Source organism: Aedes aegypti, chromosome 2 (assembly GCF_002204515.2).
Source record: "Aedes aegypti strain LVP_AGWG chromosome 2, AaegL5.0 Primary Assembly, whole genome shotgun sequence".
NCBI lineage: Eukaryota > Metazoa > Arthropoda > Insecta > Diptera > Culicidae > Aedes > Aedes aegypti.
Window position 1 is genome coordinate 401,985,194 of NC_035108.1, and position 19,444 is coordinate 402,004,637.

Genomic DNA, 19,444 nt, shown 5'->3' on the forward strand with positions numbered 1-19,444 from the left:
ATGAAAGAGGGTCAGTGAATGTAACAAGTGTTGACACACAGTATTCGTTATCTTCCATGAACGATGAATGTCATGCGTGTGGTATGAATGCAGGTGGATAAATGGGATGAAATTATGGTTCGTGTATCAATGATCGTTAAATTTTCCAAAGCCTGCCAATGCACCACTAAGTGATTCATGAAAGAAAGGTATTTATTTGGCATTATAAACGCATGTTTTCTGTACAGCAACACTTGCTTTGTTATTCTTTGAGACCCATCGTTAGCAGATACCAAGCTTTGATGGATTGATATACGATCTGTCAGTTTATAAAACTTGACGCGATTCTATGTTGCACTATTTGCAACATCTTTTGTTGTCAACACAGATTGTCGTTAATAAATAGTACTGGACAATTATATACAATTTGTGTTTATTACATTTGAATTGGCATATTGTGCGATTTTGATTCATGACGTAAGAATATGTGATTTTGGACGTATATTCCTATACGATACGTGGTTCACTAGGTAAACATTTTAGGATTATTCACCAACAAAATTGTTATACAAAACATTATTTTCAGTATTGATTTCTATGTTGTTCCGGATAACACACTCAACCTCCTTGATGCAATTATTGGACGAGACATCATTATGCAGGTTTCGCCCGTGATTATCCCGTTAGGCCGAATTCCGTTAGGTTGATGGTTATGAGGCTAAATTCCGATAAGCCGAAACTGGCCGATATTTATAATGAACCTAAGGGCGAATGGGTAATTAACAAGAATAGGTCAGGATAATTCGCATCACCTAGAAGCCGCCGGATGAATTTTCAGTATTGAATGGATTCTTAGTTAAAAACAGACACCGATGATTCCAGTAGACAATTCTCTCTAAAGGAAGCACCACACTAGACAACGCACCAGTATGCAACGCCCAGTGGCACAGTCGAAATACGTTTCTGACGAAAAATTTTTCGGACTGAAGAACCCACACTCCTTGACTCAATGGGAACACTAACCGCACGTCCATGAAGCCCACATAGTTTTAATATCAGGATAATTTGCATAACCTAGAAGCCCACAATAACCGCTGTGAAATACTAGAATCTATGACATTTGGTCGAATGACATAAGGTCAAACGTACATTTAGTCGAAGGGACATTTGGTCAAAAATTTGGTTGAATAGAGATTTTTCAGATTATCGTACAGAGAGGCCGTATAGCTATTACTGGAGGTTGCATATGCTAGAACAACATGATAGAGTGCAAGAAATCTGTTCTGGCGTTCTGGTGAAATTTCCTGAATTTTGAGTCTAAATCGGATGAATTGTGATGAGCTGATTTCAAATGGAAACAAGCCAACTTTAGTCATTTTAGACGACAGTATAAGCAGATTTCTCTTGTTGGATTATTTTTAATTGAATTGATTTTAAACTCATTATCAATTGAACTCATTGGCACCGCTATCAAAGCCACATGTTTGCCCTAGAAATGTAATTTAGCTGAAACTCACAATGAACTGATTCACTATTTGTAGGAAATGTATCCTACAGGCACTTTTTGCTCATTCTGATGCATTTCGTTAAAGCATTTTCTTAATGGCCCGATTTTCTGCATATAAAGTGCCTAATATGAAGACAATTCGAGGTGAGAAAGTTGTTCTATGTCCACCGTATAAAGTCTAGTACAGGCATTCCAAATTCTTACCCTAGGTCGTAAGCCTTAAAACTTGTAATTTAATCAAGGTTCCACGCACTCAAACTGAACAATAGTTATAAAATAAAGATCAGCAGTTATGTATAAAGAACGTTGACATTTTGAAAGAATAATAAATTCAAAAATGCCATATATTAAAATTCTTAAGCAACGACAATATTTAAGAGACATTTTTCCAAAGAATGATGATATTTAAAGAGAATTATACGTTTACCAACGTTAAACAATAAAAAAAGTACTTTTACGTTTAAGAGGTATTATAATAGTATAAGAAAAACAGTTTACAAAGAATTACTTTATTCGACCTTTTTATTATTTCAAAGTTGTGTTGATTTGTTGATTCAATATCGAGCCCCGAAGAAGGTGCACTCCCGAAACGTAGGCGAAGATAAGAAACTAGTCAACGCAATTGTTTTAATGACTGTAAAGCCGAAAAACATGTTAAAACCGATTCGTTATTGAATTGATGAAAAGTTTGTCGGCCCATAGTAAACTTATGATTGTAGTTTGGTTTTATATTTGTTGAACACCCGTAAAGCGGGTAGGACACCTTTACGAGTTGCGTTTCGAGGTAAGATCTACCATATTGTACTCTTGTTGTATCTGTTTTTGTTAATAGTTGTAAGTTACGGTCGGAAGAGTATAAGAGAGTAACAAGCTACTGAGGCTCACCTATTTGTCCTAGATGATGAGGAGGTTGAAGTGTAAAAATGACTCAATCTGCATCTGAGGCTGGTTTCAATTAATGAGTTTTTTCCGAGTTCAAGTGCTTATCTTTCGATATCTAGGAGATATACGATTCCGAAACTGTGAAGCAGCAGACCTACCTTCTAAAATAAGTATTTTATTTCAAGGTATCTATGTCAAATGCGATGAAACCTGTTCACAGTTACAAAAAACGACTTTGAACATTATTAGTAGAAGCAATAATTTGATATGCTAGAGTTCCGATGCAAGGTCAAAATCAGTATCATTCAATTAACTTAGTGGCCGGACCAGATTAAAGGACGCGCTTTTGAGAGTTTAATGGTGACAAACTGTTTTCACCAAAAGGTGTAAATAGCTATATCTTTTTTGTAAAGAAGCTCTATGCCAAATAATAAAGAATGATAATTGTATTAAAAACTACTACTTCATTATTTCTCAATAGTAATGGAGTTGAACGACATGCACTAAACAAAGGACACGGGTGTACCACATAAGATCGAAGAAAACTGGTCGCAGGGGTTCATCCCGAACAGAAACATAAATATCTGTAGAATAATAAAAAAATGGAGCGTTATAAAGACATTCGACCAAATATCCCTTCGACAAAATGTACTTTCGATCAAACGTCGTTCGACCAAATGTCCCAAAGCCGAAATGTTACTAGAAAGAGCAGCCTCTAATTAAAACAAGAAAAAAACACTATTGAATATGTTAGCAATTTGAAATAGCAGTAAATGAACAAATGTTATTTCGGCCTAACGATCCTTTCGGCCTAATGGCATCCGATCCAATTATATTCGGCTTAACGACATTCGGGCTAACAACCTGCACCCCATTATGCAACATGGTATTCCGACGATTATTCAAAACAACATCAAAAAAGATTCAATTGATCCTGATGATTTGAAATCTGAATACCCTGAAAATAAGGTATTTAATAAAAACTTGTTCAATATCAGCTCTAACATAACTTAAATGCAAAAAGTGGTAATATTTCAAAAGATGATTTGGCCTGGAAGATTTTAAGAACCATTATTCAAAACAAAACCAACCTACAATTGATTATCATTTAGTAATAAATTTAAAGAATGGAAATCCTGTCCATTACAAGCCTCGAAGATTGTCATTCGATGAAAAACAAAAAGTTGATACAAAAAAGGATAATGATTTCAGACTTTGTGTTGATACGTTGTGTGTTGTAATGTATAATGTTGATACGTGTAAAAAAAAACCTTAGTGTACAGTCAGTTAAAGAAGGATACTGTACGTTAATTTTCCGCTACCTGCTATGGAAGATCTATTCGATTATCTTAAAGATATATTTTATTTTTCAATTCTTGATCATAAATCTGATTTTCATCAGACTAGGATTTCTAAAAAATGGAATGAATATACTTCATTTGTCACACATAATGGTCATATGAGTATTTGAAAGTGCCTTTCGTACTATGAAATGCACCTGCTGTGTTTCAACGGTTTATCAATAAATTTTTGAAAAAAAAATTAACTAAGGAGGGTAAAATTTGTTTCTATTTAGACAACATATTGATAGCCACTGAAGCTACCCAGTCAACATTCTGGTTGGTATAACTTTTGTTATACGTCATTCTATATGAATCAATTCAATCGTATAGAATGCACGAAAAGGCTATAAACCTACTAAAGTGGAGGCTATATGCGTACTTGGCACGACTTTTTCGGACTTTCTGCGATCAGATATACGATGCCACAAAATTTGGATGAAAATAAAAAAAAATCCAGCGAGTCTCGAATGCGGGACTTCTGGATCAGGAATCAGACACCTAACCACTGTACTACGAAGGGTTGCATATCTAATGGGTGATTATTTGCCAATATTAATACATGTTTCATGTACAGCGACACATACTTTGTTGTTCTTTGAGGCCCATCGTCAGCAGATAGACAAAGTTTGGATGGCAATTTTTGCTAAGATATTGCGATTCCAAACGATGCTTTCTGGATTGATATATGATCGGTCAGTTTAAGGACTGTTCATTTTATAAAGTGGACACTTTGGACATGCAATATCTTTTTAATTTATCAATGAAATCGAAATCGGTTTTCTGTACATCGTTCGACTAATATTGTACAATGCTGTGGTAATAAAAAAGTTACCAAAATAATATGATTTCACACTAATAAGGCACAACGTTTAGAACGGTCGATTTTTGGAGGTTATCAAAATCAAGGATTATTAAAAATCGGCAGGAAAATTCGACAATTTATATTTTATATTTTCAAAAAAATGGTTGTACTTAGAAAGCATCATCAATAAGAAGCTCGCTAAAAAATATCAAGTTATTTTTGGAGAAGCAATTTTGCAGATATCATAAAATCATTTTTTATCAATTTTTTTTAAAGAAAAATATCTTAAATTTAAATGGAACTGATATGAGTAGAATTTTAAGGTTCAAAGTACGTCCAGACGGAAGTAATAATATAGTATTTATAATAAAAATAACTTACGCCTTCATAGAGTTGCTGATTTAGTCCCCACGTCATGTTTTAAGCACAATAGAAAAACAAATAATTTATTTTCAGAAGACCACTCAAAGCACAATGACAATCATCAAGATTGGGAACACTGCTTGAATTAAATCAAATTTATTTTGCATGTATTATTTTCAGAATGTGTTATTCTGAGACTACCTATCAAAATATTTTGAGAAAAACGCTTACATTTTGCTCTAGATCGATTAACATGCGTATGTAATTTTAAAAGTATGGGATTTTTCAATAAAACGACCATAAAGAGTAAATTTGGTACCCAAGAATGCGGTTAAAACTCAAGATTTTGCTTTTTTTTATACATATATAGTTTCTTTAGTAATCTAAATCAGTTTTGAACACGCTTATTACTTTACTTTTTTGCTGGTAGTAAAAAGATGGTGTATCAGCAAATTTGACCATAAGGAATAGATCACTAAAGTGACTCAGCGTCAGGAACTGATGGAATATTATTGATGTTTTTAAAAGCTCTACCTTAAGTTGAATAGTAAAGGATACCAACATACAATTTGTTCATTAAATTTAGGATTTTTTTCATGCGAAAAATAATGCTTAAACTTGACGAACAGTTTTTCTTAGGAGTTTTTGCAAAAACTATTTAGTTCTTCAACCGAAAGCATTTTGTAAGTATCTGTATTTTCATTACATTGTAGAATAATAGTTGAACGATACACAGAAAACCGTTTACGATTTCATCAATAAATAAAAAAGATATAGCATAAACAAGGTGTCCACTTTATAACATTAACAGTCCTTATGTTGCACTATTTACGACATGTTTTGTTGTCAACACAGATTGTCGTTAATAAATCGTATTGGGGATTTATATAGAACTTGTATTGACATTGATAACGCTTAATATGGCATCTTGTGAGATTCTGATTTTGGACGCATACTCAAAACAGGTATTTAGAAGTAGGTATAAGAGTCAAAGTTTATTGGAAATAAATTTGAACAAATGAAAATTTTATTCGAAGAAATATGAGTAAATGAAAAACCGATTTATGTACTATACCATTTAATTCCACTAGAGTTTGTATCTTTTGAAATACGCGTATTTCGACCTCAATTGTAAGGCCGTCTTCAGTGTCGTGTACTAGACTCGACTTGAAAAAAAAAAACATTGTTAGCACACATCATGTATTTAAACTAGGTATAGTCATAATTCCCTAATCTTTTTTAGAAGAATCTTAAAATTTAAGAGCTATTAGGTACTCCTCATTCCTCTTTCGTTGAAACTTTAAATTTAAGAGCTGAAAGGTACATCATGGGAACGAGTAGTAGGTATCAAGTTAAAATATATTATTTAGGATAGACATCTAATAATAAAGGAAGAAAACCAAATACTTGTCAAATAGATAATTTAGGAAATTTCCAACTCCTCAAAACTTTAAAGATGTTCATAGGTTCCTTGGATAGATCAGTTCTCTCAGAAAATTTATCGTAAATTTTGCTACAAGGGATCTATATGATTTACTATAAAAAGATTCAGTGTTTTTTTTTTTAAGAAGAACAAATTAAAAAATTTGAAATTTTGAAAGAAAAATTAATTTTAGCTCCAATATTGACGATTTTTGAGTTACACGCTAGTTTTTATGGTTTTGGTGCTATCTTGATGCAAAAGCAGTCAAATAGCCAATACCACTCAATCAGTTTCTTCACTAAAAAAACGATGAATACGAATCTTAACTTCATAGTTTTTAACTAGAGACTTTGGCTGTTATTCTTGCAACCCAAAGGTTCCACGTTTATTTAGCGGGTAAGAATGTCAAAATATTTATTGATTGTAATGCACTAGTACAAACATTGAAGATAAAAGAAATCAATACAAAGATAAACCGATGGGCACTCTTCTTAGAAAATTATTATTTTAAATTAGAAAACAGAAATGAAGATAATGCTCCTAGTCGGTTTAATATCTATATTAATAAAAATGGAATGGTGTTTGTATGTCACGAAATGGCTTGCGAACGGGTCAACAGATTTGAATGATTCTTTTTCAGTTTTGTTCGTCAAGGGTTCCGACGTGTTTGTGTGTATAAAAATCCCAGGATATTCACCGGGAAAGTTGAAAAAACGAGCGCGAACCAAACTGTCATTTTATATGGGACGATCAAAAGCGTTTTTCAACAGCCTACTTGATGGCAAGGCGAAGTTTGCCGGGACCACTAGTGAGTAATAAAACAAATAATAATAAAATCAAAACTGAAGAATCCATGACCTTAGCACTGCCTATAACTGCATATCAGTCACATTCGACATTTTGACAATTTTGAGTTAATACCGTGGAGAGTCATCAAATGATGTATACTTTCGATCAATCTACTAAAATGTGTGATTTTGTGATTTTTGAAAATCCGAAAAAATATCAAGTTGTTTTGTCACATTGGTAATTGTAACCGCATCCCCCGCAAATTGAGGTATTCCATACCAGATAATTTGCAAGATTTACAACTTGAATGAGGTATGAATGAGCCCTGCATAAGAGGTAAAATACCTCAACTAATACCTTCTGCATATTCTACAAATACCAAACTGATAATCAGATCAGGTATTGTAATACCTCAATAATACTTGATGGATTTTCATATAAATGGGAAATTTTTCAATAATAGTTCGATATCTCCAGCAGTCCTCAATAGCTATCGAATACCAAAATGAAGTATTTTTAATTGTATTAAATATTTTTTTCAAATACCATTATGATACCAAAATGAGGTATTGACAACTAAACAATACCTAATTATGGTATGATACCAAAATATGGTCTGCATAAGTTATTGCGAGTTATTCTTTCCTCCTCGGGATAACAGTCACATTGAGATTATGCATGAGCCTCGTAATGGAGTAGGAAAGAAATTTCTATCTGAATTATTTTCCGACTATTCACAAATATGCAGTTGTGTATGTGCAGAGCATTACTTGATGAATCGGAGATAGAACAAAATATAATATTAGCATAGTAATAAGATCTCAAATTAAGAACTATTAAGGAAACTTTAGAATCTTCTACATTTCTATTTTTTTTATTATAAGATGGTATATGATCGAAAACATTGTGAGAACCTGCCATGATAACTGTGGCCATATAGGCATTGAAAAAGCTATAATCAAAATTAAAAAGTTGTATTGGTTTTATTGTATGAGAGGCATACAAAGTAATGTTTGTCATGCATGTTCTATAATCCGCTAGGGTACAAAGAAAGATTTTTCTAATTAGTAGACAAAGGAAATATTTCGTTTGATACATTGCATTTAGATCATAATGGATCAATTGCTTGAGAATCAAGTACTAGATTCAAATAAGTTCTTATTATGACTGATGCTTTAACAAAGTTACTAAGTTTTTTTTCCAACTAAAACAACGAATACAGATGAAATGTTATAACATTTAAGAAGTTATATAAGTATCTATAGTAAACCACTTAGAGTTATTACTGATTGTAGAACCGGGTACACTTCTAAATTTTAAGACTTTGTAAATATAAATTATTTTGAGCATGTGAAAACGGCAACTCGCACTCCACAAGCTAATGGTCAAGTTGAGAGAATAAACAAACTTTGACTCCTATGTTGGCAAAAGTGTGCAGTGAAACTAATATCCAATGGGATAAGATGTTATCTAAGATAGAATTTGTTTTCAATAACACTTATAATAGATCAATTTGACATTATCCAAGTATTTAATGTTTGGTCTATTGCAAAATAGTATTTAAAATGAAAACTATAATATTGAATCCTTTTTTTAATAGAAAACCATCAAGTTGAAGTCAGAATCTAAATGAAATTAGAAAAACAGCTGAACAGAACACCTTAAAAATTCAAAATTTAAATAAAAACAAATTAGCAGATAGGAAGCAAGTATACATTGGCCATTATAAAGAAGGCGATTTTGTCGTTCTTAAAACTCTTGATTCTCATAAAAAATATTTAAAGAATAAAGGTTGTAATAGTTGATATTGAAAGGATTAAAATTTAAAATGTCCCTTTTAAAGCGGTATGAGCGCCACAGAATATGCGAAAGTGGATAGATAATGATGACTTGATCCATTATAGGGCTCTGCACTGTTTTGATTTTGTATGGGATTTTGAAGTTTACTGGCCTTCTTGTTTACAAATTTTATGTAAGTGTGAAAGAGAGAAGAAGTTTTTTGTGCAGTGACCCATGGACCGATGCACGAGTTCACTATTTGACGTTTGAGCGGTGCCGTGTTATTTACGTGACCATGGCAACGAGTGAATCCGGCACCGCTCAAACGTCAAATTAGTGAACTCGTGCATTGGTCCATTGTCTCGAAGAGGACATCGAGAAAGTCAGAATAAATAGCCGAGTTGTAGTAGGCTTTGGTGAATAAATCTAAATTGAAGTAGGCATCGACTTAGACTAATGACTGACAATTTACATTACGCTATGAACTATGGATCAATGCACGAGTTCACTAATTTGACGTTTGAGCGGTGCCGAATTCACTGGTTTCCATGGCCACATAAATAACACGGCACCGCTAAAACTTCAAATAGTGAACTCGTGCATTGGTCCATTGAAAAGAAAACACACCTCAATCTTATTATTTCCTGCAGATTCCTGGAAGGACTCGGATGAGAATTGGGCATGGATGCTGATGAAATGGTGATGAATTCTTATGAAGAATCCTGGGAAGATTTCTGATTTCTACGAGGATTCTGACAAGCATCTCAAGAGATGATCTCTGATGAGGAACCTGACAGAATTCTGTAATATTTTTAATGTTATTACTGTAAGGAATCTGATACGAATCCAGCTTTGATATTGATGAATTCTGATCAGAATCATGAACGAAATCTGAAAAAAATTCCGCAAAGAACCTTGTGTGAAATCTGCGAGGGATCAATGGGAAACCTGAGAGGATACTATATGAATCAAATGGAGCTCTATTACCTAAGCTGAGTTTCAGCACATTGATCGAATAAATCCAAAATACTCAAATTTAGCTTAGCTTTAGACATTTTTACCGTTTCGAAACAGTTGAATTTTATATTTCACGTGATGAGTCTTTATTTATGTGTAAATTCATAATTTGTTAAAAATATCAATTAAAACATCCGGAACCAAGTACCGAGGCACTAAACAAACCCCAAAATGGCTTCTATACGTCAAAAATGTAACCTCTGAATGTTTTTATTTACTAAAATAGTGGTATTTGTTGTTAAGCATAACGGCTGTTTTCTTATAATAAAAATCGGTATTTTAAAAACTGATACTGGGTTCGAAACTGGCCTTAAGATGCTCATCTGAATATAAAATGACCAAAACGGCTCTCGATGGCCATCTTATGTCGAAAAAACACGATTTTTAAAACGAATTAAGTGAGAATTGTGAGAACCATGCTGAGAGTCGTGCGTTCGAATCCCGCTGGTCGGGGATCTTTTCGTAATGGAAATTTTCTCGATTCCCAGGGCATAGAGTATCTTTGTATCTGCCACACGATATACACATTCAATAATGGTCAATCGGCAAAGAAAGCTCTCAGTTAATAACTGTGGAAGTGCTCATTATAACACTAATCTGAGAAGCAGGCTCTGTCCTAGTTGGGACGTAACGCCAGAAAGAAGCAGAAGAAGTGAGAATTGTACTTTTGGCCATTATTTGTATGGAATGCGACTACTGTGAGCCGGTCGGAGTACCTATGCTCTACTTCGTTGTATGATGATGGTACATACGCCTGGTTTACTCGGAGTGCGTGTACTTTTTCGGTAAATCATTTCCAGTGCCAAATCCAACGAACGGGTAGATCCAATTCTTTCTCCTGGCAGCCAAGCCATCATCCGGTTTTAGGTTCTGTTTTATATGGCAGATGTTGTTACCCGGCGAAAATTTTGCATGGCGATGCGGCGAATGTAGCGGTGCCGGATTATGCTAATATTTATGCGTAACGTTGTTGAACTTTTTCTGAACCATATATGTAGTTACAGGGAAAGTCGGTTAGAGTGAATTTGGTCGATGTTCCTTGCATAGGCTTTACGTTCGGTGGTAAGATCATACATTGGAAACATTGCTTTTGCTCAATTTCTGAGATTTTTACAGAGCATGAACGAGTGAGAATAATATGTGGACTGGTCTTCGATACGGATTATTAATTAGAAATTCAATGCACTCTTTGCGCTACTCATATGAAATATAATTGAAATTTTCATGCGTGAAAATGAATTACTGTTCTCTTATTTGAAACAAAATTGTACTTTATAGTCATCACCGGCATCTCCGATGCATGCCTATCACAAACCGTACCAAGTACCAAGTCAGAGAAAAAGATGATTAATCATTGCAAACCGAACTGAGCCTACATCGGTTCGTGAACCAAAAGGAAGCATCGTTAGCATAAATTCTGATTAAAATTTAATTATGCTAATTACCATTGAGTTTCTGAACCCTTGCATAATTGATTGCCAGATCTTTTTTGAAACCAGGACTTTTCATTTATCTGTTTCCGACAGTCTTCCAACGATAACAAATCCTTCAATTTATTTGAAAAGGGTGAATAAAGCTTCTATAATTTTCCCGCAAAGCAATAACAATGATACCCGTACACTTAATAACTATCAAAGGAAGGGAAAATTTCTACAGAACAATAGCCAATTTGCACTCCCAGTTATTGCTTCCGATTTGTCGTTGAAGATTCAATTGTCATATCAACCCGGAAGAGATGAAATAACTATCAGTCGTCATCAGCACACAGTTTTCTTCCTTTCAATACAACCCAAAGATAGAGAAAAAAAAGTTCACCTCCAGCGATTGCCTTTCATATTTGCAGAAACACTCAGTCAATATTTCTAGCTTGCACATCCAACATCAAACCGTTCCCATTTAGGTTTGAAGACATTCAATCCTTTTATTCACCTTCACTGATTTGAGTTTGCAGTAGGGTGTTCCAGAATCAATCTATGTTAACAAGTCATACCGTTCAACAAAAATCCTGTAGAAGCATCCAGCTTCTTACTTTCAACTTACTTTCCTCCACCACTAAACTATTTGAGAAGGTCATTCTGAACAGAAAATTCGATTTTTGTCAATGAACAGTTCGGATTCCGACAAGGGCATTCGACGACTTATCAACTTTTACGAGTCACAAATTTGATTCGTTTCAACAAATCTGCAAGCTTTTCAACTGATCTTGCTCTTCAAGATGTAGAGAGGAAACATTCAACAGTGTTTGGCATGAACGCTTGATTTTTTTTCCGACATACATTGTGAGAAAAATTCAAAGCTATCGGTCAAATCATACACTTCAGGTTGTTTATCACAATTCCAGGTCTGAAAGACTCTCTGTAAAAGCTAGTGTTCCTCAATCTTATACAATATTTTCAATATTTTCACATCTGACTTACCCGAGTTACCTCAGGGATGTCAAAAATCTTTAATTGCGGATGACACAGGCCTCTCCGCCAAAGGACGAAGCCCGCGTGTCATCTGTAGTAGATTGCATATTTTTTCTTCATACTTTCAGAAATGGAAGATTTCTCCTAATGCTTCCAAAACTCAACTAATAATATTCCCACATAAACCAAAAGCTCTTTATATGAAACCTTCAAGTAGACATGTGTGTCACAATGGGAGGGGTTCCAATAAATTAGTCAGACGAAATTAAGTATCTATATTATCTTATATTATTGCTTATTTTTCTAGGACACCCTATTCCGCAATCATTTTCAACCGATTCCTATATCTGTATCCTTTCAGAGTCAAAATGCACTCGTCAATAGATGGCACTGCTCGGAAGGCGGTGGCGGCAGCACACAACCCGATCTCGGTCATCGTGTTGACACTGCTGCTAGTGTCCGTACAGGTGACCTCCAGCCATCTGCAGAAACGATGCCCAACCGATTGCGAGTGTAACCTAGATCAAAGGGGACTGTACCAGACGGTTTGCAGCAGAGGTGAGTTTTGTTTGAACTTGACTTGATATGGCCGTTGGTTAAGTCGTGGCCAGAGGCCACGATAGGTAACTTTTTGTTTGAAGGGGTTTTCCTAAGATAAGTGGGAAGGGCATAGAAAGCACAATCGTACGAATGAAGAATAAGCCGCTTTTTGTGGTTGCCTTCTACTACATTGTGAAACCGTTTGCGATGATTTAAGAAGCAGAACGCCTTTTCTATTGGACCTATATCGATGGTCATCGGCATGAGAACAAGAACAATCAAACAGAAGCAGGCGATTGAATTGGTTTCCTATGGAATCCTATTTTCAAGTCAGTGTTATGCCGCAGAACTTGGATGTTTTCTTACTTTGTTCTGTTAGCCAAGAGAATGAGTTGTTGACAGAAAACCACATGATTTGATTGCACTTGCATTTCAAAATTCAATCAGTGGAGATTTCAATCAAATTGGTGTAGAAGAACACGCTTCTATAGCAAGAAAACAATGTTTGCGTAAATTTTCACATTCTTGTAATTTTGTACTTACTTGAGACTTGACGGGCTACAATCTGCTACGTTGAATCTACGCCGAATGAATGATTCTCATTCACTAGACTCGGCCCTGATCTAATCGCTTCCAGTCACCCTGAACATTAAGTGCCTTTAGGTCCTCATCAACTGCAAAAAGCATACCGCGAAGTCGACGGCCTCGTCCGGGTTCTCTACTCGTTCTTCTGGCATTCGTACCACCTAACAACACTTCACTGCCAACATCACGATTGAAAGCACGCTGTATACCGGCGATCATGTACTTTGTTTTGCTGGTGTTGACGGTGAGTCCAATCCTCGTAATTTCTCTTTTAAAAGACACGAATGCCTCTTCCATGGCTCGACGATCGATTCCTATTATGTCCATGTCGTCCGCATAATCTAGGTCCTAGGAGCATATGCGACCGCGTGACGATGGTACCGTTTCTAGGCGTGCTCTCCCAATAGCTCCTTCGAGATTATTGTTGAACCAAGTGTTGAACAAAAGGTTCGAAAGCGCATCAGCTTGTCCCAATCCCTTTAAGGTTACGAAGGAGGTCGATATCTCATCCACAACCCGCACATTTGATTTCGATCCATCTAACGCTGCACGAATCAGTCTAATCAGATTCGTCGGAAAACCATGTTCTATCATTATCTGCCACAGCTCATTTCTTTTCACTGATTCGTACGCCATCTTGAAACAAATAAACAGATAATGAGTCTGCAAGTTGTATTTCCGGAACTTATCAAAGATTTTCAGCATGGTAAACATTTCATCCGTTGTAGATAGTCCCTCACGAAAACCAGCTTAGTATTCGCCGACGAAGGACTCTTCAAGCGGCCTCAATCTGTTGAACAGAATACGTGACATTATTTTAAACGCCGAATTGAGAAGTGTTACTCTTTGGTTATTGGCGAACTCCAGTCTAAGTCCCTTCTTATACAGAGGAGGCGGATGCAGCAAACACGTACTGAGGAGGAGCGAGATGAACGACGGGTGGTATTCACTGCTGCCAAAGTCGCGCTGAAGTCCGAGATAAGGGCAAGCACAATGACCTGCTTTGAGGGACTCTGTCAGAGTGCCAATGCGAATCCGTGGGGCAATGCCTACAGGATCGTAATGGCAAAGACAAGAAGTGCAATGGCTGCTACAGAGCAATCTCCAGAGATGCTGGAGGGGATCATCGAGAGGCTTTTTCCGCGCCATAACCCTAGTCCTTGGCCTCCTTTTGTAGGACAGCTGAGGGCTAGAGCTGTGCAGCGTGCGTGGGACAGTTCCACCAAAGGAAGGTGAACCCACAGGTTCATTCTGAGGGTAGATATCTGGGTCAATAGGTGCCATGTGGAACCAACATTCCACATGACACAGGTCCTTTCGGGCCATGGTTGCTTTAGACAGTATTTGCACCGTTTCGGTTATGCGGGTTCTCCCGAATGTCCAGTTTGTGCAGGTTTAGAGGAAAACGTTTTGTTCGTGTGCCCGCGTTTCCGCACAATGCGTGACCGCATGCTTGTCATATGCGGTGGAGACACGACTCCAGACAATCTGGTTCAGAGGATGTGTGAAGACGAGCTTGGCTGGAATGCCGTTTCATCGGCTATCACCCACATCGTCTTGGAGCTACAAATTAGGTGGCGCGTGGACTCGAGGAGTGGTTAGTGCAGACGCTAAGCAACAGGTGATCCAAGGGTTCGCAGTCGGCTAGGTAGATCATACCGGTGCCCTACGGTCGAAATCGACCCTTACAGCGATTAAGTGGCAGCGGGGAGAACATCCTGGTAGCGTTGCTGACGTGGCGTCGGCCTACTGGGTTGGATACGAGCCGCTGGTTGTTCGGGGCAGGTGGAGGCCCCTTCGTCAGCAATCCCAGCTGGTCCATATCGCCGCCATTTTTCCGGATCCATCCACGACCCAGTTGCCGTTACCAGCGGGTACTCGGTATGGGTCCGATATGATAGCGATGTCCGTCCCCCACTCAGCAACTGACTGATACAGCAGCTGCTGAGCTGCGTCACAGTGGTTCAGGTTCAGCTGCGTTACCTGCACTGTGACTTTTCGTTGATGGCTCGTTTGAAGGTCGGGCACCTTGAGCCTCCCGTTGGGTGATTGTTGTTCACGGACTTGCCGGAACAAATCAAGCACTTGGGAGGGTTCTTGCAGCCTAGTGCCTTATGACCTTCCTCACCATAACGCCTGCACAACTTGGTCCTATCAGGGCCTTTACAGCCCCAGGACTTGTGTCCAGGTTCCCTACACCTAAAGCAGATCACCGGTTGCTCATGTATGTTGAGTGAACATACTGACCAACCAACCTTGATCTTACCTACCTTAGCGGACTTATTTGCGTCCGCCACAGGTAGGTGTACTAAGGCCACCTGAGTACCTGCCGGACCTTTCCGTAGCTGAACGGCGGCGGTGGGCACCTGAACTTCGCACTGTTGCCGCTCTTCTGCGTTGGTGATCTCGTCAAGGTTCATCACCTCCAGAGTCACTGACTGCGTCAAAGCCCTCACTTCAACACCTTCGCCAAGGACCTCTTCGCCAAACTTTTGTAGGCGGCGCCCTTGTGCTCCTTGTCGCGCTTAAGCTCGAGGATCATTTCACCTGTACGACTGCGTCTGACACTGCGTACGTCGGCTCCTAGATCTGCGAGCTTCGCGTCACTGCGCATCGCCTTCAGGACTTCCGAGTACTTGGACTCTTCCGTCTTGATGATGATCGCATCACCCTTTTCGCACTTGGCACCTACCCTCCTACCTTTCTTAGGCCTGGTATCCCTGCGCTCCTGAACCTGCTGAAGAACCTCCTGCTTCTTCTTCTTCTTCTTTTTCACTACGGTTGTCGAGGGGGCGTAACCCCCCCCCCCCTGATCCGCCCTAACCTGTAGTGATTGAGGGCCTCTCAAAGGTCGCAACCCCCTGTTCCCATCACTCCGTGAGGAGCCAGCCTTTTCGGGCCCACCCTTCTCGGCTTTCCGGGACGCCTGGCTGGGGTCCGATTTTCCGGCACTTCTGCCGGTTTTCGGGGTCAAAATCCGCCTGGCCTTACGAGCGCCGCCGGGTAGCTCCTCCCCTGACGGCTGCCTCGCGCGCTTCTGCGATTGCTTGTTGTAAGCATTCGCTTCCACGCTTTTGGGGCTGCCCGCGAAAACGAATTGTTCCGTCTGGGTAGACTTCGGCACCTTCAATTCCACGGGTTCTGCCGCAGCCACAGTCATCATGGGTTCAGCATGGTTCTGCTTGGCCGCCAACATTGACTTACGAAGTCTGAACAAGGCCTGCTTGAGGTCCTTGCTGATGTTAGACTTCGAGGACCCAAAGTCAATTATGGAGTCGAGCTGCTGTGCAGCCACTTACATCGCAGAGAGCCCATCTCTACTTTTATTGATGGCCCTCATCAACCACGCTCCATCCATAACTTCACCCGATGCGTTGGCCGGGGATGAAATATGGTTTCCAGCACTGGCACTACGTGCACTGCTGCCTCCTCCTGCTTCCACTCTCCTCAACGGAGACCTAGCTAACCCACTTCTTGCGAAGGGGTTCGCTTCCCTACTACTGCTACTACCTGCACTACTACTATTATTTTGATTAGATATTGTACTCATTATTGAATCCCACGAGTAGCACGGGAAAAGAGGTCCACCACGCCAGAGCCCTGCATTAACGCGGTAAGGGACAAAATACTGTGAGGGGTGCCCAGGTACCCCACAGGCTCCGTTAATGGCCGAACATCTTTTTCAGCCCTTCGACCATTCATTCCTCAGCACGGAACAGGTCATCCGTAGTTCTATTCTATAAGCCGAAAACTACACAGCAATTAAAAAAAAAGGTGGGCCGATCCCGGCGGTACTGCAATACCGGGCCAACCCGTGACGGAAGTGGTGCAAGCCCCTGACCGTTCCGCCCTTTTCCAAAAATCAGTTCAACATTTGTTGTCTCCCTATGGGAGAGCTTTCAGATGTTAAGCTGATAAGAACAGATACTACACTTTGAATGGGAATGGTTTAGTGGGTCGGGGATGTAGTCCTGTCTGCTACTTTGCATGTAGTAAACGGTCCCCAACCCCACACTCCTGGACCTTCAGGGTCCGGGTGTCTGTTGAGCAGATTCTTCAGCACGTCGGCGAGTTTCCAATCGCTAGTTCCTTTACATCGCTGTGGTCTTCGCCGATTGTCCCGGTTCGCATTCTCTCGTTGATTATTCGTTGCTTAATTTTTTTACGGCTGACTTGCTGAGCCTGACACCAACCCGCTAGATTTCCGGAAAGGACCATTTCCCCTAAATGTTCGGAGGACCATAGTGCACAGTTTAGCTTAGAGTCCTTCTCTGGCACTCGGACGATAATCAGCCGCCCCTGACATAGGGAACAGATGCTCTGTGAGCCGCTCCTAACATGGAGTACAGATGCTCAAGGTTTGCAGAAGCAAAAGCAAAAGCAAACCCCTCCTTCCCTGTCAGCATACGACCAAAGTTCCCACCGGGGGTTGGTTACCCGATATTCCCTAAGGTTAATCGTACCCCGGCCAGTACCACGAGGAGGTAGCGATAGGAGTTGCTGGGCAAGAGGCTAAGGATCGCACAGAGGGGTCTATTTTATTCCTTCAGGTACGCGAGGTACCAATGGTACGCCATGCCCAGCCATTTACTAACCATATTAACGATATATGTAAATGAAAACCATCACTTAACATTCCAAATTCTCAATTTCTTCCACAGTCCAATGGCGAACGGTCCCGGTGCAAGACTTCGACAAAGAAGTCGAAGTAATCCTGATCCGGGGATCGAAAAATTCCCTCACCATCGGACCGGTATTCCAGTCCCTCTCGAAGCTGGAAGTGCTAAAAATCACCAACGCCAACGTTCCAGCCATCGGAATGAACTCTTTCTGGGGCCTGGTCAAGCTGCGCACTTTGGATCTCTCGCGGAACAACATCACCCAAATCACGGTGGAAAATTTCCGTGGCCAGGACAATCTGTTGGAGTTGGATCTTTCGAAGAATCGAATGGAGCGGATAGCAAGCGGAACGTTCGGGCATTTGAAGGTTTGTATGTACAGTATTGGAGTGGGGAGGTTGAAATTCAATTACTTAGAGGTATATACTGCAACAGAACGAACGATACTCTCTAAGCGATTTTGATATTTACCAAAGCGCGAGCTTATCCAAGCTCGGTGACCAAATATTGACTTCGAAATTTCGCTCATCCTGGTTTCATAAAGAATGCAAATAACGGTGAAATTTTCATGATAATTCTTTTTGATGTTGTATACTATTATTTGCTCGATACGGCAACCGGCACCAGAGCTTCGGAGGTAAAGCTTTCAGTTTGCAACTGACGGTGGCTATACATGAAATATCTACTTTTCCAATGGAAGAGCAACGACGATAAAAGCGGAAAGCGAACCTCACGTTAGATTTTTTTTATGTTTGATGTAATTTAATTTAATAGCGCACAATATACTTGAGTACAGATGAGAACGCTTTGTCAGTTTTTTTTTCGATGAGCAACAACGTTGCCATTGGGAGCGTATCGTTTTTTATAACGATATTCTGCGTACTTCTGAATGAACTCATAGTACGTAGCTTGTTGCTCAATTTTTATTACTATCATCAGTTCCAGTTACATACTCTTCACTAACTAGGCAGAAGTTTTTTTTTGCGTTTGCATATTGGTGCTGAAATTTTACAAGCTTTCACAGTTTTTTTTATCATTTTATAGACTACAATAAAAACTTTGGCTTCAGGCTATCCATTTACAGTACAAGCATGAAAAAATCAATAAAATTGGAGTATATTTCCACTTTTGTGTAGACAAATTGTAGAAAATTCAGTTTAAATTTATCCAATTGACTTTTATTGAATTGCCATCGACATCGCTATTTCTGATCTAAATTTCAGCCAAATTCAGGTCAACCTATCTCAAAAAAAAAGTTCAGAACTGATTCTTTGTATCGATGATGTATGGATTCATTTTAGATATGTTAAAAATTTAAAAAAGGCGACAAGCATAACAAGAAACTTCTTCAAAAATATTTCATAGGGTATCATTTGTTGTTTTATGGTTATGTGCATATTAACATCTT

The 19,444-nt window shown here is 38.8% G+C and overlaps 1 protein-coding gene across 5 annotated transcripts in view; it reads left to right on the plus strand.

Annotated features, from left to right (window-relative positions):
• Positions 1-19,444, plus strand: part of LOC5575298 (toll-like receptor Tollo) — a 476,821-nt gene that overhangs the window by 390,134 nt on the left and 67,243 nt on the right. For all 5 annotated transcript variants that reach the window (XM_021847153.1, XM_021847156.1, XM_021847157.1 and 2 more), the window contains 2 exons: positions 12,654-12,850; positions 18,079-18,404. In XM_021847153.1, coding sequence (XP_021702845.1) covers positions 12,661-12,850; positions 18,079-18,404 — 516 coding nt within the window. In that variant the 5' untranslated portion in view covers positions 12,654-12,660. The remainder of the gene's footprint in view (positions 1-12,653; positions 12,851-18,078; positions 18,405-19,444) is intronic.